General features: G+C 44.0%; 2 protein-coding genes across 3 annotated transcripts; one reads left to right on the top strand and one right to left on the bottom strand.

The window, feature by feature from the left end:
* Nucleotides 1–760: 760 nt before the first annotated feature.
* LOC110491892 (beta-2-microglobulin-like) lies at nt 761–16,943 on the bottom strand. 2 transcript variants are annotated; one of them, XM_036945372.1, is made up of 4 exons: nt 16,827–16,943; nt 16,246–16,518; nt 14,261–14,297; nt 761–818 (listed from the first exon to the last, which is right to left on the bottom strand). In XM_036945372.1, exons 1-3 carry the CDS (start codon nt 16,888–16,890, stop codon nt 14,284–14,286), a joined length of 351 nt encoding a protein of 116 aa, XP_036801267.1. In that variant the 5' UTR covers nt 16,891–16,943; the 3' UTR covers nt 761–818; nt 14,261–14,283. The 2 variants fall into 2 exon arrangements, with proteins under 2 accessions (XP_036801267.1, XP_036801268.1); XM_036945373.1 differs by lacking the exon at nt 761–818 and adding an exon at nt 11,104–11,176.
* On the top strand, nt 4,001–7,175 carry LOC118938855 (protein FAM111A-like). Its single transcript, XM_036945362.1, has 2 exons — nt 4,001–5,887; nt 5,924–7,175. Exon 1 carries the CDS (start codon nt 4,867–4,869, stop codon nt 5,845–5,847), a length of 981 nt encoding a protein of 326 aa, XP_036801257.1. The 5' UTR covers nt 4,001–4,866; the 3' UTR covers nt 5,848–5,887; nt 5,924–7,175.
* Nucleotides 16,944–17,187: the final 244 nt, after the last annotated feature.

Raw genomic sequence — 17,187 nt, 5'->3', positions numbered from 1 at the left:
TTACATTTGTCCCTCATTTCAAGATCAGACCCTGTTATGTACATGAACTGAACTCTAATTTTAATATGGTGAAACTATTCTTTTATAAAAAATGTTTCAAAAGAAACATTAAACATCTAATAGTTATAGTGTAGAAGCCGGTGAGCTGGAGATGGAGATACCTAGTCAGCAAATCAAATCAAATCAAATGTATTTATATAGCCCTTCGTACATCAGCTGATATCTCAAAGTGCTGTACAGAAACCCAGCCTAAAACCCCAAACAGCAAGCAATGCAGGTGTAGAAGCACGGTGGCTAGGAAAAACTCCCTAGAAAGGCCAAAACCTAGGAAGAAACCTAGAGAGGAACCAGGCTATGTGGGGTGGCCAGTCCTCTTCTGGCTGTGCCGGGTGGAGATTATAACAAAACATGGTCAAGATGTTCAAATGTTCATAAATGACCAGCATGGTCGAATAATAATAAGGCAGAACAGTTGAAACTGGAGCAGCAGCACAGTCAGGTGGACTGGGGACAGCAAGGAGTCATCATGTCAGGTATTCCTGGGGCATGGTCCTAGGGCTCAGGTCCTCCGAGAGAGAGAAAGAAAGAGAGAATTAGAGAGAGCATATGTGGGATGGCCAGTCCTCTTCTGGCTGTGCCGGGTGGAGATTATAACAGAACATGGCCAAGATGTTCAAATGTTCATAAATGACCAGCATGGTCGAATAATATTAAGGCAGAACAGTTGAAACTGGAGCAGCAGCACAGCCAGGTGGACTGGGGACAGCAAGGAGTCATCATGTCAGGTAGTCCTGGGGCATGGTCCTAGGGCTCAGGTCCTCCGAGAGAGAGAAAGAGAGAAGGAGAGAATTAGAGAACGCACACCTAGATTCACACAGGACACCGAATAGGACAGGAGAAGTACTCCAGATATAACAAACTGACCCTAGCCCCCCGACACATAAACTACTACTGCAGCATAAATACTGGAGGCTGAGACAGGAGGGGTCAGGAGACACTGTGGCCCACTCCGAGGACACCCCCGGACAGGGCCAAACAGGAAGGATATAACCCCACCCACTTTGCCAAAGCACAGCCCCCACACCACTAGAGGGATATCTTCAACCACCAACTTACCATCCTGAGACAAGGCTGAGTATAGCCCACAAAGACCTCCGCCACGGCACAACCCAAGGGGGGGGGGGGGGGGGGGGGGGGGGCGCCAACCCAGACAGGATGACCACATCAGTGACTCAACACACTCAGGTGACGCACCCCCTCCAGGGACGGCATGAGAGAGCCCCAGTAAGCCAGTGACTCAGCCCCTGTAATAGGGTTAGAGGCAGAGAATCCCAGTGGAAAGAGGGGAACCGGCCAGGCAGAGACAGCAAGGGCGGTTCGTTGCTCCAGAGCCTTTCCGTTCACCCTCCCACTCCTGGGCCAGACTACACTCAATCATATGACCCACTGAAGAGATGAGTCTTCAGTAGAGACTTAAAGGTTGAGACCGAGTTTGCGTCTCTGACATGGGTAGGCAGACCGTTCCATAAAAATGGAGCTCTATAGGAGAAAGCCCTGCCTCCAGCTGTTTGCTTAGAAATTCTAGGGACAATTAGGAGGCCTGCGTCTTGTGACCGTAGCGTACGTGTAGGTATGTACGGCAGGACCAAATCAGAGAGATAGGTAGGAAGGAGCAAGCCCATGTAATGCTTTGTAGGTTAGCAGTAAAACCTTGAAATCAGCCCTTGCTTTGACAGGAAGCCAGTGTAGAGAGGCTAGCACTGGAGTAATATGATCAAATTTTTTGGTTCTAGTCAGGATTCTAGCAGCCGTATTTAGCACTAACTGAAGTTTATTTAGTGCTTTATCCGGGTAGCCGGAAAGTAGAGCATTGCAGTAGTCTAACCTAGAAGTGACAAAAGCATGGATTAATTTTTCTGCATCATTTTTGGACAGAAAGTTTCTGATTTTTGCAATGTTACGTAGATGGAAAAAAGCTGTCCTTGAAATGGTCTTGATATGAGCAGGTGAGCTGGGGAAGGAGATACCTAGTCAGCAGGTGAGCTGGGAAAGGAGATACCTAGTCAGCCGGTGAGCTGGGAAAGGAGATACCTAGTCAGCCGGTGAGCTGGAGAAGGGGAAAGGAGATACCTAGTCAGCAGGTGAGCTGGGGAAGGAGATACCTAGTTAGCAGGTGAGCTGGGAAAGGAGATACCTAGTCAGCAGGTGAGCTGGAGAAGGAGAAAGGAGATACCTAGTCAGCCGGTGAGCTGGAGAAGGGGAAAGGAGATACCTAGTCAGCAGGTGAGCTGGAGAATGAAAAAGGAGATACCTAGTCAGCAGGTGAGCTGGGAAAGGAGATACCTAGTCAGCAGGTGAGCTGGAGAAGGAAAAAGGAGATACCTAGTCAGCAGGTGAGCTGGGAAAGGAGATACATAGTCAGCAGGTGAGCTGGAAAAGGAGATACCTAGTCAGCCGGTGAGCTGGAGAAGGAGAAAGGAGATACCTAGTCAGCAGGTGAGCTGGAGAAGGAAAAAGGAGATACCTAGTCAGCAGGTGAGCTGGGAAAGGAGATACCTAGTCAGCAGGTGAGCTGGGAAAGGAGATACCTAGTCAGCCGGTGAGCTGGAGAAGGAGAAAGGAGATACCTAGTCAGCAGGTGAGCTGGAGAAGGAGAAAGGAGATACCTAGTCAGCAGGTGAGCTGGGAAAGGAGATACCTAGTCAGCCGGTGAGCTGGGAAAGGAGATACCTAGTCAGCCGGTGAGCTGGAGAAGGGGAAAGGAGATACCCAGTCAGCAGGTGAGCTGGGAAAGGAGATACCTAGTCAGCAGGTGAGCTGGGAAAGGAGATACCTAGTCAGCCGGTGAGCTGGGAAAGGAGATACCTAGTCAGCAGGTAAGCTGGAGAAGGGGAAAGGGGATACCTAGTCAGCAGGTGAGCTGGAGAAGGGGAAAGGGGATACCTAGTCAGCAGGTGAGCTGGGAAAGGAGATACCTAGTCAGCAGGTGAGCTGGAGAAGGGGAAAGGAGATACCTAGTCAGCAGGTGAGCTGGAGAAGGGGAAAGGAGATACCTAGTCAGCAGGTGAGCTGGAGAAGGAGAAAGGGGATACCTAGTCAGCAGGTGAGCTGGAGAAGGGGAAAGGAGATACCTAGTCAGCAGGTGAGCTGGAGAAGGAGAAAGGGGATACCTAGTCAGCAGGTGAGCTGGGGAAGGAGATACCTAGTCAGCAGGTGAGCTGGAGAAGGGGAAAGGGGATACCTAGTCAGCAGGTGAGCTGGAGAAGGGGAAAGGGGATACCTAGTCAGCAGGTGAGCTGGAGAAGGAGAAAGGGGATATCTAGTCACCCGGTGAGCTGGAGAAGGGGAAAGGAGATACCTAGTCAGCAGGTGAGCTGTAGAAGGAGAAAGGGGATATCTAGTCACCCGGTGAGCTGGAGAAGGGGAAAGGAGATACCTAGTCAGCAGGTGAGCTGGGGAAGGAGAAAGGAGATACCTAGTCAGCTGCTCGTTGCTACGTCATTTCACTGAGTCTACTTTTAACCTCTTGATATGGGAAAAAAATGTTTTTTTAATGAAGTTGAACGTGCTCTTTATGACAATGTTACAATTAGGTGACACAAACAGTTTTTTTAAACATTTTTTTTTAACCAAATTACCCAAAAAGGCACTATTGATGGAATGACCCTCTTGTCAACCACAATGGACTTAATAATGTTGAATCATTTCACAGGTCATTCCACAGGTCCAATGGCAGCCATGGTGAAGTCTGAGCCGCTTGTAAGTGAAGTTATTTTTGTTTTAGTTTAAGCATGACTTTGATGGGTCACATAATAAAAGCATCATCAGCATCAAGGACAGAGGGATCTTATCGTGTGTGTGTCTGTGTGTGTGTGTGTGTGTGTGTATATATTTATACAATACTGTTTCTCAATATGATGAAAATATACTGCAGAGTATCTCAGAATACCATTTCAGTAACATGAGAATATTGACACCAAAAAAAATCAATATTCTATTTTCTTTTACAGATTTATCCAGAAACGGAACACTGTCACTCATTCTCCTTCAGTTGCCCAACTCATAAAATACCCAAAGAGGAAATCACCTGCACCAACCCTGGAACAATATGGAGAGCTCTTGGAACTAATGACACATTCAAGGAGTTAAACCAAATGGACAGGAAGACACCGAAAGGGTGTCATTGTCATCAGGAGTTTTAAGGGGTACATAGTGAAGCACTTTCCATGTTGGCTGATCAAAGAGGATGACCGTCTCACTATTGAGATGGTCACACATGCCACAGATGAACCTGCAGGGGTCACGGATCAGGAAACAGACAATTATGTCACTTTCTCTGTTGAGACAACGGGAGGGAAAAACAGCAAATCAAAACAAATACTTGGAAACAAACAACTGGAGTCCTACGGACCTCTATGTGTCTATGCAAAACAGAAGGAGGAAGTGAAGAAGGCTCTACGAAATGATGGACGCTTCTCAAACATTGTGTTTGAACAGAGATGCCAGCTCTCTGAGCGATCAACAGGAAGCAAGGTTTCAATGGGGCAAATTGCAAAAAAACTTAATGGTAGAAACTTTGAAATCTGTCTGACAAAGCATAAGGAGAAAACGGCAATTAAGATGGAAACATCTGACTCCACAATAAAAACAAAAAACATTGTAACCACGCAAACATCTCTGTTCAACCCAAGCCCTGACTCTGAAGGAGACGACACACAGATGTCTCCATCGACGCTAACAACACAAACATCAGATGTAGGGGAGTCCTCTTCGAGAAGAAAGCAGAAATGAAAATGCATTCCCGTGCCAAAACATGGTGAAATATTGACGATCCTTCGCAACCAGTTTGAAGATCTGGTGAAGCAGATGGAAAGTAGGAGGGAGGACAGCCAACAGAAGACATTTCCTGAAGAGTTGGATCTCATGAAGCAGGAATTCGGGAAAATCAGACAAAAGTTCTCTGAGGTTCACAGAGTGAAGAAATTGATTAAACTTGGTGCCTCCGTTTGTCAGGTGATTGTTGAAGGTGTTCAGGGTGTTCTGGGGACAGGCTTCGTGCTGTTTGACAACTACATCCTAACAAATGCACATTTGTTTGGTGAAAATGTAAGAGAAAACATACAGTTGTTAGTCGATGTATCTGTAAAGTTCAACTTTGAAAATCCAAATGGATCCGATGTGAACGTATTCAGAGCAAAAACCCTGCTGATCGACTTTCAATATGGACATCAGGGAAAACATTATATCGACTATGCCATACTGGAGCTGGATCCTCAGAATAAGAAACAACGGCAAAAGGTTCCTCCTGGTCTCCTCCGTGAATATGGCCCAGTCCCAGCATGCGGTGGGGCCTGCCTCATTGGACACCCAGGTGGACTGGTGAAACAAATGGAACCCACCTCCATCATTGGCAGTGAGATAAGAGAGGAGGCTGCGAATAAATATAAACGGGAAAAGGGACATGCAATCTTCACAATAAACGATGCCCTTGAAAAAGAGAAAAAGCGTTACGAGGAAGTGATGCAGGAGAACAAGGACGACTTTGTGACCTACAACACCTCCTTCTTCCATGGATCTTCTGGCTCGCCAGTCTTCGATGACCTTGGTCGAGTGTTTGGCATACATACTGGTGGCTTTGAATATGAGGATAAGCGCACTCAGAGCAAACAGAGTGTGTTAGAGTACGCCCTCCCTCTGCTCCCCATATTACGGAACTTTGTCATCCGTTTGGAGGAGGACAACAATCAGGCAGTTTTGAAAAGAGTTAAGGAAGAGGTACAGGAAAACGTCTTCCTGAATGAGGCTCTTTTCACGACAGATGGTGATGAGCCTATGGATATGTCGTAGGAGATTGTTGCAAATACAGCTAATTCAATGCCACCCAGTGGTTGTCCTGGGAACAACACAACAATGCCACCCAGTGGTTGTCCTGGGAACAACACAACAATGCCACCCAGTGGTTGTCCTGGGAACAACACAACAATGCCACCCAGTTGTTGTCCTGGGAACAACACAACAATGCCATCCAGTGGTTGTCCTGGGAACAACACAACAATGCCACCCAGTGGGTGTCTTTGCAAATACTGTAACGTTAGTATTTATGTTCAACCATTCCATTAGTGCCTTTTGGGCATTTTTAGGATATTGATAGATTACTTGTCCGAGGTCAAAGGTACATGTTTAAAAAAAATAAAATGTTTTGTTTTATCTCATGCACCTTTGTTTTCTGTAATTCTCATCACTGGTTCCTTATGATGTATTCTGCATTTCTGTGAAGCATGGTTTCTTTTGAAAAATATACTTTGGTCTCAGTGGGCCTTCTCTGCAAAAATAAACATTTCATAGATTAAGACATCTACCTAGATCAGATTGCAACTATCTAAATGTTGTTTTATTGTGTTCTACATTTTGATTACTTGTCTTTTTCTTTAACTTGTTGAATAGAGTAATGTGGAATAGAATCATGATAGAATCATGTTGAATAGAATCATGTTGAATAGAATCATGTTGAATAGAATCATGTTGAATAGAATCATGTTGAATAGAATCGTGTTGAATAGAGTCATGTTGAATAGAGTAATGTGGAATAGAATCATGTTGAATAGAATCGTGTTGAATAGAATCATGTTGAATAGAATCATGTTGAATAGAATCATGTTGAATAGAATCATGTTGAATAGAATCATGTTGAATAGAATCATGTTGAATAGAATCGTGTTGAATAGAGTCATGTTGAATAGAGTAATGTGGAATAGAATCATGTTGAATAGAATCGTGTTGAATAGAATCATGTTGAATAGAATCATGTTGAATAGAATCATGTTGAATAGAATCATGTTGAATAGAATCATGTTGAATAGAATCATGTTGAATAGAATCGTGTTGAATAGAGTCATGTTGAATAGAGTAATGTGGAATAGAATCATGTTGAATAGAATCGTGTTGAATAGAATCATGTTGAATAGAATCATGTTGAATAGAATCATGTTGAATAGAATCATGTTGAATAGAATCATGTTGAATAGAATCATGTTGAATAGAATCGTGTTGAATAGAGTCATGTTGAATAGAGTAATGTGGAATAGAATCATGTTGAATAGAATCGTGTTGAATAGAATCATGTTGAATAGAATCATGTTGAATAGTCATGTTGAATAGAATCATGTTGAATAGAATCATGTTGAGTAGTCATGTTGAATAGAATCATGTTGAATAGAATCATGTTGAATTGAATCATGTTGAATAGAATCATGTTGAATAGAATCATGTTGAATAGTCATGTTGAATAGAATCATGTTGAATAGTCATGTTGAATAGTCATGTTGAATAGAATCATGTTGAATAGAATCATGTTGAATTGAATCATGTTGAATAGAGTCATGTTGAATAGAGTCATATTACTTCATGGATCCATCGTTTTGCTTTCTTGGTTTGACATGTAAAGGTTAATGTACAATGTGTTAACTGTGATTACATTGGAATACTGTATGCATCATTTAGACATTGTTTTCATTTCATGAGTTGTAACAATCATGCATAAAACTAGTGACAGACTGACTAATCAATAAATGTGTTGACAATTACAGCTTGCTTATTGCTTCTTATTGCAAGTGGACCACACAGGGGTGTGTCTGGTCACATGACTGACCACACAGGGGTGTGTCTGGTCACATGACTGACCACACAGGGGTGTGTCTGATCACATGACTGACCACACAGGGGTGTTGTGTCTGATCACATGACTGACCACACAGGGGTGTTGTGTCTGATCACATGACTGACCACACAGGGGTGTGTCTGGTCACATGACTGACCACACAGGGGTGTGTCTGATCACATGACTGACCACACAGGGGTGTGTCTGATCACATGACTGACCACACAGGGGTGTGTCTGGTCACATGACTGACCACACAGGGGTGTGTCTGGTCACATGACTGACCACACAGGGGTGTGTCTGGTCACATGACTGACCACACAGGGGTGTGTCTGATCACATGGCTGACCACACAGGGGTGTGTCTGATCACATGACTGACCACACAGGGGTGTTGTGTCTGATCACATGACTGACCACACAGGGGTGTTGTGTCTGATCACATGACTGACCACACAGGGGTGTGTCTGGTCACATGACTGACCACACAGGGGTGTGTCTGATCACATGGCTGACCACACAGGGGTGTGTCTGATCACATGACTGACCACACAATGATGTGTCTGATCACATGACTGTGACCACACAATGGTGTCTGATCACATGACTGTGACCACCCAGGGGTGTGTCAGATCATTTAACCGGCAGAGACCATGGAACTTGAGAAGAGAGAAATAACACAAATCCATTTAGAGTCGACAGAGTAATATTGTCATCCATTTGATCTAATGTCCTGGCTGTAGAGCTTGTGATTTCTATAGAAATATCTCTTATGGTGATTTAGGCCTCAACTACAGCAGAGGAGGCAACCCGCTCTTCAACATTAGATTGGACGGTCTGCTCTGAACAGTACAAGGTGAGACAAGTGGTACATAACTTTTACATAATCACGTTTCAGTAAAGTGATAAATTAGCAGAATACTATGACACATAATGCATATAAATATCATGTGGCTTTTTTTTTAGACAAGAATAGAACAGGAAATAACTGGTAGTTCAAAGACAATCAAGTCAGACTTTATTTATTTTGGTGATTTTTAAAACCAAGCACTTAATAATCTACGCTATTTAAAAACAGATTAAAGTTCTACATTTCTCATCAATCACATCTGGATTGATCAATTGTACTTATTTCCTGATCATAGCTAAGAGAAAAGCCCAAATAACCTATACAGTAGGACCTGGGCAAACACATTACATAATCTATACAGTAGGACCTGGGCAAACACATTACATAATCTATACAGTAGGTCCTGGGCTAACACATTACATAATCTATACAGTAGGTCCTGGGCTAACACATTACATAATCTATACAATAGGACCTGGGCAAACACATTACATAATCTATACAATAGGACCTGGGCTAACACATTACATAGCCCAGGACCTACTGTATAGATAAACACATTACATAGCCCAGGACCTACTGTATAGATTAACACATTACATAGCCCAGGACCTACTGTATAGGTTGATACATTACATAGCCCAGGACCTACTGTACAGATTAACACATTACATAACCCAGGTCCTACTGTATAGATTAACACATTACATAGCCCAGGTCCTACTGTATAGATTAACACATTACATAGCCCAGGTCCTACTGTATAGATTAACACATTACATAGCCCAGGTCCTACTGTATAGATTAACACATTACATAACCCAGGTCCTACTGTATAGATTAACACATTACATAGCCCAGGTCCTACTGTATAGATTAACACATTACATAACCCAGGTCCTACTGTATAGATTAACACATTACATAACCCAGGTCCTACTGTATAGATTAACACATTACATAACCCAGGTCCTACTGTATAGATTAACACATTACATAGCCCAGGTCCTACTGTATAGATTAACACATTACATAACCCAGGTCCTACTGTATAGATTAACACATTACATAACCCAGGTCCTACTGTATAGATTAACACATTACATAGCCCAGGTCCTACTGTATAGATTAACACATTACATAGCCCAGGTCCTACTGTATAGATTAACACATTACATAGCCCAGGTCCTACTGTATAGATTAACACATTACATAGCCCAGGTCCTACTGTATAGATTAACACATTACATAGCCCAGGTCCTACTGTATAGATTAACACATTACATAGCCCAGGTCCTACTGTATAGATTAACACATTACATAACCCAGGTCCTACTGTATAGATTAACACATTACATAGCCCAGGTCCTACTGTATAGATTAACACATTACATAACCCAGGTCCTATTGTATAGATTAACACATTACATAGCCCAGGTCCTACTGTATAGATTAACACATTACATAGCCCAGGTCCTACTGTATAGGTTGACACATTACATAACCCAGGTCCTACTGTATAGATTAACACATTACATAGCCCAGGTCCTACTGTATAGATTAACACATTACATAACCCAGGTCCTACTGTATAGATTAACACATTACATAACCCAGGTCCTACTGTATAGATTAACACATTACATAACCCAGGTCCTACTGTATAGATTAACACATTACATAACCCAGGTCCTACTGTATAGATTAACACATTACATAGCCCAGGTCCTACTGTATAGATTAACACATTACATAACCCAGGTCCTACTGTATAGATTAACACATTACATAACCCAGGTCCTACTGTATAGATTAACACATTACATAACCCAGGTCCTACTGTATAGATTAACACATTACATAGCCCAGGTCCTACTGTATAGATTAACACATTACATAACCCAGGTCCTACTGTATAGATTAACACATTACATAACCCAGGTCCTACTGTATAGATTAACACATTACATAGCCCAGGTCCTACTGTATAGATTAACACATTACATAGCCCAGGTCCTACTGTATAGATTAACACATTACATAGCCCAGGTCCTACTGTATAGATTAACACATTACATAGCCCAGGTCCTACTGTATAGATTAACACATTACATAGCCCAGGTCCTACTGTATAGTCTGGTCAAATAAAATACAATTTAAGTTCAATGATCAGTCCCAATGTGCAGAGAGTCATTACAGATTTCACCTGCAGTGTTTAGACAGGACAGTGTTGTGGAGATGATTTAGACAGGACAGTGTTGTGGAGATGATTGACAGGACAGTGTTGTGGAGATGATTTAGACAGGACAGTGTTGTGGAGATGATTTTTGACAGGACTGTGTTGTGGAGATGATTTAGACAGGACAGTGTTGTGGAGATGAGTTTAGACAGGACAGTGTTGTGGAGATGAGTTTTGTGGAGATGATTTTGACAGGACAGTGTTGTGGAGATGATTTAGACAGGACAGTGTTGTGGAGATGATTTTGACAGGACAGTGTTGTGGAGATGAGTTTTGACAGGACAGTGTTGTGGAGATGAGTTTTGACAGGACAGTGTTGTGGAGATGAGTTTTGACAGGACAGTGTTGTGGAGATGAGTTTAGACAGGACAGTGTTGTGGAGATGATTCCCAGGAATGTCCGGAGTGGAGATTCTCAGAGGCTGGTGTATTCTGTGGTTGTCAACAACAACAACAACATCAACAAGAAGTCATTAATCTCATCAACGTTTCATTTCCACAATGGTTCATGCTTACTTCAGTAAAGTGTATATATTACACAGTATGCAGTACTAGGGCTGGGGGCGGGGCTAGATCTGAAACATCGCTCCCCGAATGACAGTCGATATACCATATTTGACAATACACCGGTATTGATGCACGGACCAGTTTGTGTTTTTACTTCACCTTCTATAAAAAGGTATTTCAATGTTAGGTTTGTTAAATTACACGCGACTCCGCTGTGTATAACATCCGTTTTTATAGTTTACTCTGCTACTTGAGTCATCTCTCTCCTCTCCATGCCGCTTTCCACATAGATCTAGCCCCGCCCCCTGTCACTCGGGGAGCGATGTTTCAGATCTAGCCCCGCCCCCTGTCACTCGGGGAGCGATGTTTCAGATCTAGCCCCGCCCCCTGTCACTCGGGGAGCATTGTTTCAGATCTAGCCCCGCCCCCTGTCACTCGGGGAGCGATGTTTCAGATCTAGCCCCGCCCCCTGTCACTCGGAGAGCGATGTTTCAGATCTAGCCTCGCCCCCTGTCACTCGGGGAGCAATGTTTCAGATCTAGCCCCGCCCCCTGTCACTCGGGGAGCAATGTTTCAGATCTAGCCCCGCCTCCTGTCACTCGGGGAGCGATATTTCAGATCTAGCCCCGCCCCCTGTCACTCGGGGAGCGATGTTTCAGATCTAGCCCCGCCCCCTGTCACTCGGGGAGCAATGTATCAGATCTAGCCCCGCCCCCTGTCACTCGGGGAGCGATGTTTCAGATCTAGCCCCGCCCCCTGTCACTCGGGGAGCGATGTTTCAGATCTAGCCCCGCCCCCTGTCACTCGGGGAGCTATGTTTCAGATCTAGCCCCGCCCCCTGTTACTCGGGGAGCTATGTTTCAGATCTAGCCCCGCCCCTGTCACTCGGGGAGCGATGTTTCAGATCTAGCCCCGCCCCCTGTCACTCAGGGAGCGATGTTTCAGATCTAGCCCCGCCCCTGTCACTCGGGGAGCGATGTTTCAGGATAGTGTTTTGCTCGACCAGGAGGAGACCCCACTTCACACTAGTCTTGTGTTCAAGACTTTGATGACAACTATGCAGCTGTTCTATAACTTTTCATTCGTTGTCATGTCAAACAACACCGTAGGATGTCAAACAACACCGTAGGATGTCAAACAACACCGTAGGATGCCAAACAACACCGTAGGATGTCAAACAACACCGTAGTATGCCAAACAACACCGTAGGATGCCAAACACTGTAGGATGCCAAACAACAACGTAGGATGTCAAACACTGTAGGATGCCAAACAACACCGTAGGATGCCAAACAACACCGTAGTATGTCAAACAACACCGTAGGATGTCAAACAACACCGTAGGATGTCAAACAACACCGTAGGATGTCAAACAACACCGTAGGATGTCAAACAACAAACAACACTGTAGGATGCCAAACAACACCGTAGGATGTCAAACAAAACTGTAGGATGCCAAACAGCACCGTAGGATGCCAAACAACACCGTAGTATGTCAAACAACACCGTAGGATGTCAAACAACACCGTAGGATGTCAAACAACACCGTAGGATGTCAAACAACACCGTAGGATGTCAAACAACAAACAACACTGTAGGATGCCAAACAACACCGTAGGATGTCAAACAAAACTGTAGGATGCCAAACAGCACCGTAGGATGCCAAACAGCACCGTAGGATGTCAAACAACACCGTAGGATGCCAAACACCGTAGGATGCCAAACAACACCGTATGATGTTGTACAACACTGTAGGATGTCGAACAACACCGTAGGATGTCGAACAACACCGTAGGATGTCAAACAACACCACAACACCGTATGGTGTCAAACAACACCACAACACCGTTGGATGTCAAACAACACTGTAGGATGTCAAACAACACCGTAGGATGTGTTAAAAGTGTTTGAGCTAACAGTAGCCTAGGCTAACAGTAACAGTGTTTGTCTAACAGTAGCCTAGGCTAACAGTAACAGTGTTTGTCTAACAGTAGCCTAGGCTAACAGTAACAGTGTTTGTCTAACAGTAGCCTAGGCTAACAGTAACAGTGTTTGTCTAACAGTAGCCTCGGCTAACAGCAACAGTGTTTGAGCTAACAGTAGCCTAGGCTAACAGTAACAGTGTTTGTCTAACAGTAGCCTAGGCTAACAGCAACAGTGTTTGGCTAATAATAGCCTCGGATAACAGCAACAATGTTTGGGCTAAAAGTAGCCTAGGCTAACAGCAACAGTGTTTGGCTAACAATAGCCTCGGCTAACAGCAACAGTGTTTGGGCTAAAAGAAGTCCTGGGCTAACAGCAACAGTGTTTGGGCTAACAGTAACCTAGGCTAACAGTAACAGTGTTTGGGCCAACAGTAACCTAGGCTAACAGTAACAGTGTTTGGGCTAACAGTAGCCTAGGCTAACAGCAACAGTGTTTGGCTAACAATAGCCTCGGCTAACAGCAACAGTGTTTGGGCTAACAGAAGTCCTGGGCTAACAGCAACAGTGTTTGGGCTAACAGTAACCTAGGCTAACAGTAACAGTGTTTGGGCTAACAGTAGCCTAGGCTAACAGTAACAGTGAAAGAAGTCATAGAACTGATTGATTCTGACAGACCCTCCGTTGGTGCTGTAGACTCACCGTTTTTAGAAGTAGGGAAGACAGCATACCATTGTCAGGGCTGACCAGAGGGCTAAATGCTATGATAGTAAAACGCCTGTTCATGTAAAATGCAACCCCGATAGTCCATGAGAGAAACATTAGCTTGAAGATTAAAACAATTACTTTGTCCTCAAGAGCTGTAGGCTACATTTAAAGTGCACAACTTTAAACAATGTGCTGTCAACAATGTAACCTGGATCATTTAATTTATTGTTAAATATCGCCCAGCCCTACCATATTGTCCAGCCAGCCCTATTCAGTTCTCTACAGTATTACAATAACCAGAGATTGTTAGTGACCAAAGCTAAAGAACTGCCAGCTAAATAGACTGTTTCTCTACAAATGAAATGATCAGACATACACACCTGCAGCGATGAACACCGAAGCCTTACATATCTGATTCTGTAGAGGAAATAGGAAAAGTTGGTTTCTGTCAGTCAATGGCACATTATGATTAACTCTCTCTCACACACACGCACACACACGCACACACACGCACACACACACACACACACTGAAGTCAGATTCTGAAATAGAACTTAGCAACGTGTGTATGTGTGGGACTCTGCAGCTGTACTTTAACTACTAACTACACTAGTAGCTCACCCCAGGTGTATTCCTCTAACTACTAACTATACTAGTAGCTCACCCCAGGTATACTCCTCTAACTACTAACTATACTAGTAGCTCACCCCAGGTGTACTCCTCTAACTACTACCTATACTAGTAACTCACCCCAGGTGTACTCCTCTAACTACTAACTACACTAGTAACTCACCCCAGGTGTACTCTTCTAACTACTAACTATACTAGTGACTCACCCCAGGTGTACTCCTCTAACCACACTAGTAACTCACCCCAGGTGTACACCTCTAACTACACTAGTAACTCACCCCAGGCGTACTCCTCTAACTACACTAGTAACTCACCCCAGGTGTACTCCTCTAACTACTAACAATACTAGTAACTCACCCCAGGTGTACTCCTCTAACTACTAACTACACTAGTAACTCACCCCAGGTGTACTCCTCTAACTACACTAGTAACTCACCCCAGGTGTACTCCTCTAACTACTAACTATACCAGTTACTCACCCCAGGTGTACTCCTCTAACTACACTAGTAACTCACCCCAGGTGTACTCCTCTAACTACACCAGTAACTCACCCCAGGTGTACTCCTCTAACTACTAACTCACCCCAGGTGTACTCCTCTAACTACTAACTATACTAGTAACTCACCCCAGGTGTACTCCTCTAACTACTAACTATACTAGTAACTCATCCCAGGTGTACTCCTCTAACTACACTAGTAACTCACCCCAGGTGTACTCATCTAACTACACTAGTAACTCACCCCAGGTGTACTCCTCTAACTACTAACTATACTAGTAACTCACCCCAGGTGTACTCCTCTAACTACACTAGTAACTCACCCAAGGTGTACTCCTCTAACTACACTAGTAACTCACCCCAGGTGTACTCGTCTAACTACACTAGTAACTCACCCCAGGTGTTCTCCTCTAACTACACTAGTAACTCACCCCAGGTGTACTCCTCTAACTACACTAGTAACTCACCCCAGGTGTACTCCTCTAACTACACTAGTAACTCACCCCAGGTGTACTCCTCTAACTACACTAGTAACTCACCCCAGGTGTACTCCTCTAACTACACTAGTAACTCACCCCAGGTGTACTCTTCTAACTACACTAGTAACTCACCCCAGGTGTACTCCTCTAACTACACTAGTAACTCACCCCAGGTGTACTCCTCTAACTACACTAGTAACTCACCCCAGGTGTACTCCTCTAACTACACCAGTAACTCACCCCAGGTGTACTCCTCTAACTACTAACTCACCCCAGGTGTACTCCTCTAACTACTAACTATACTAGTAACTCACCCCAGGTGTACTCCTCTAACTACACTAGTAACTCACCCCAGGTGTACTCCTCTAACTACTAACTATACTAGTAACTCACCCCAGGTGTACTCCTCTAACTACACTAGTAACTCACCCCAGGTGTACTCATCTAACTACACTAGTAACTCACCCCAGGTGTACTCCTCTAACTACTAACTATACTAGTAACTCACCCCAGGTGTACTCCTCTAACTACACTAGTAACTCACCCAAGGTGTACTCCTCTAACTACACTAGTAACTCACCCCAGGTGTACTCGTCTAACTACACTAGTAACTCACCCCAGGTGTACTCCTCTAACTACACTAGTAACTCACCCCAGGTGTACTCTTCTAACTACACTAGTAACTCACCCCAGGTGTACTCCTCTAACTACACTAGTAACTCACCCCAGGTGTACTCCTCTAACTACACTAGTAACTCACCCCAGGTGTAGGTCTTCAGATTCTTCAGGTGGCGGACTCTGCAGGTATACTCCTCTCCGCTGGCTGGTGTGAATCCAACACTCTTGGTGAGGTGGAACTGCCATCCCTGTTCGAAGGCCAGGTCTGTCTGCTTGGCGTCGGGGATCTCCACGCCGTTCTTCAGGAGCTGGATGCTGATGTCAGGGGGGTGGAAGCCACTCACGTGACAGATCAGGGTGTTGTCCTTCCCATATTCCCCTGGGTTACGGCTGTACACCTTCACCATGGGGGGAGCTACAGGGGGAGGAGGGAATGGTAGTCAGGCAGGCGCCGGCACACATAATCTGTATCACAGAAGTTTATTATCTTATTCTCACTATAAAAATAAAAGAGTAATCTCTCTGCTCAATATACATTTGCTTAAAAAGTGTAACCCATACAAAGTACACATTTGCTGTCGACTTAAGACATAAATTAAGGAAATACATAATTGTTTTCAGGAACGTCGTTGGTGAGGCCTTTCAAAATTAAGATCGTACACAACACAATCCCATCAATATAGCCTAATCATAATTACAAAGTAATTCCTATACTTTACTGACATTCTTTTGCGTTTATGGTTACCAACACGACGCAGAATGCAACTACGGACAAAACCGTTTTCATGATTAATTTTTTTCCAAGTCTTTCCAACGCTGAAAAATATGTCAAACTGGACAAAACGGACTGTCGCAAACGAAGAAATGAAACTGAAAGTAAATTATATATTTTCCTTCAATGTAGTGAAGCCACACCCTCTTTCGATTTATGCACCAATTGAAAATCCTACTTCACAGTTGTTATGCAGTCTTCTCCTGTGGATGCTTCTTTAGGCAGCCCGATGCAGTCAGTTACAAAGTTGACGCAGTCTTCATTTTATTAGTTACAATGTTGCACATATAACGCATTGAGATAAAAGTATGT

The sequence above is a fragment of the Oncorhynchus mykiss genome, chromosome 15 (genome assembly GCF_013265735.2).
Source record: "Oncorhynchus mykiss isolate Arlee chromosome 15, USDA_OmykA_1.1, whole genome shotgun sequence".
Taxonomy (NCBI): domain Eukaryota; kingdom Metazoa; phylum Chordata; class Actinopteri; order Salmoniformes; family Salmonidae; genus Oncorhynchus; species Oncorhynchus mykiss.
The sequence above is the reverse complement of the archived record's forward strand: the minus strand, read 5'-3'. Positions and strand labels throughout refer to the sequence as shown.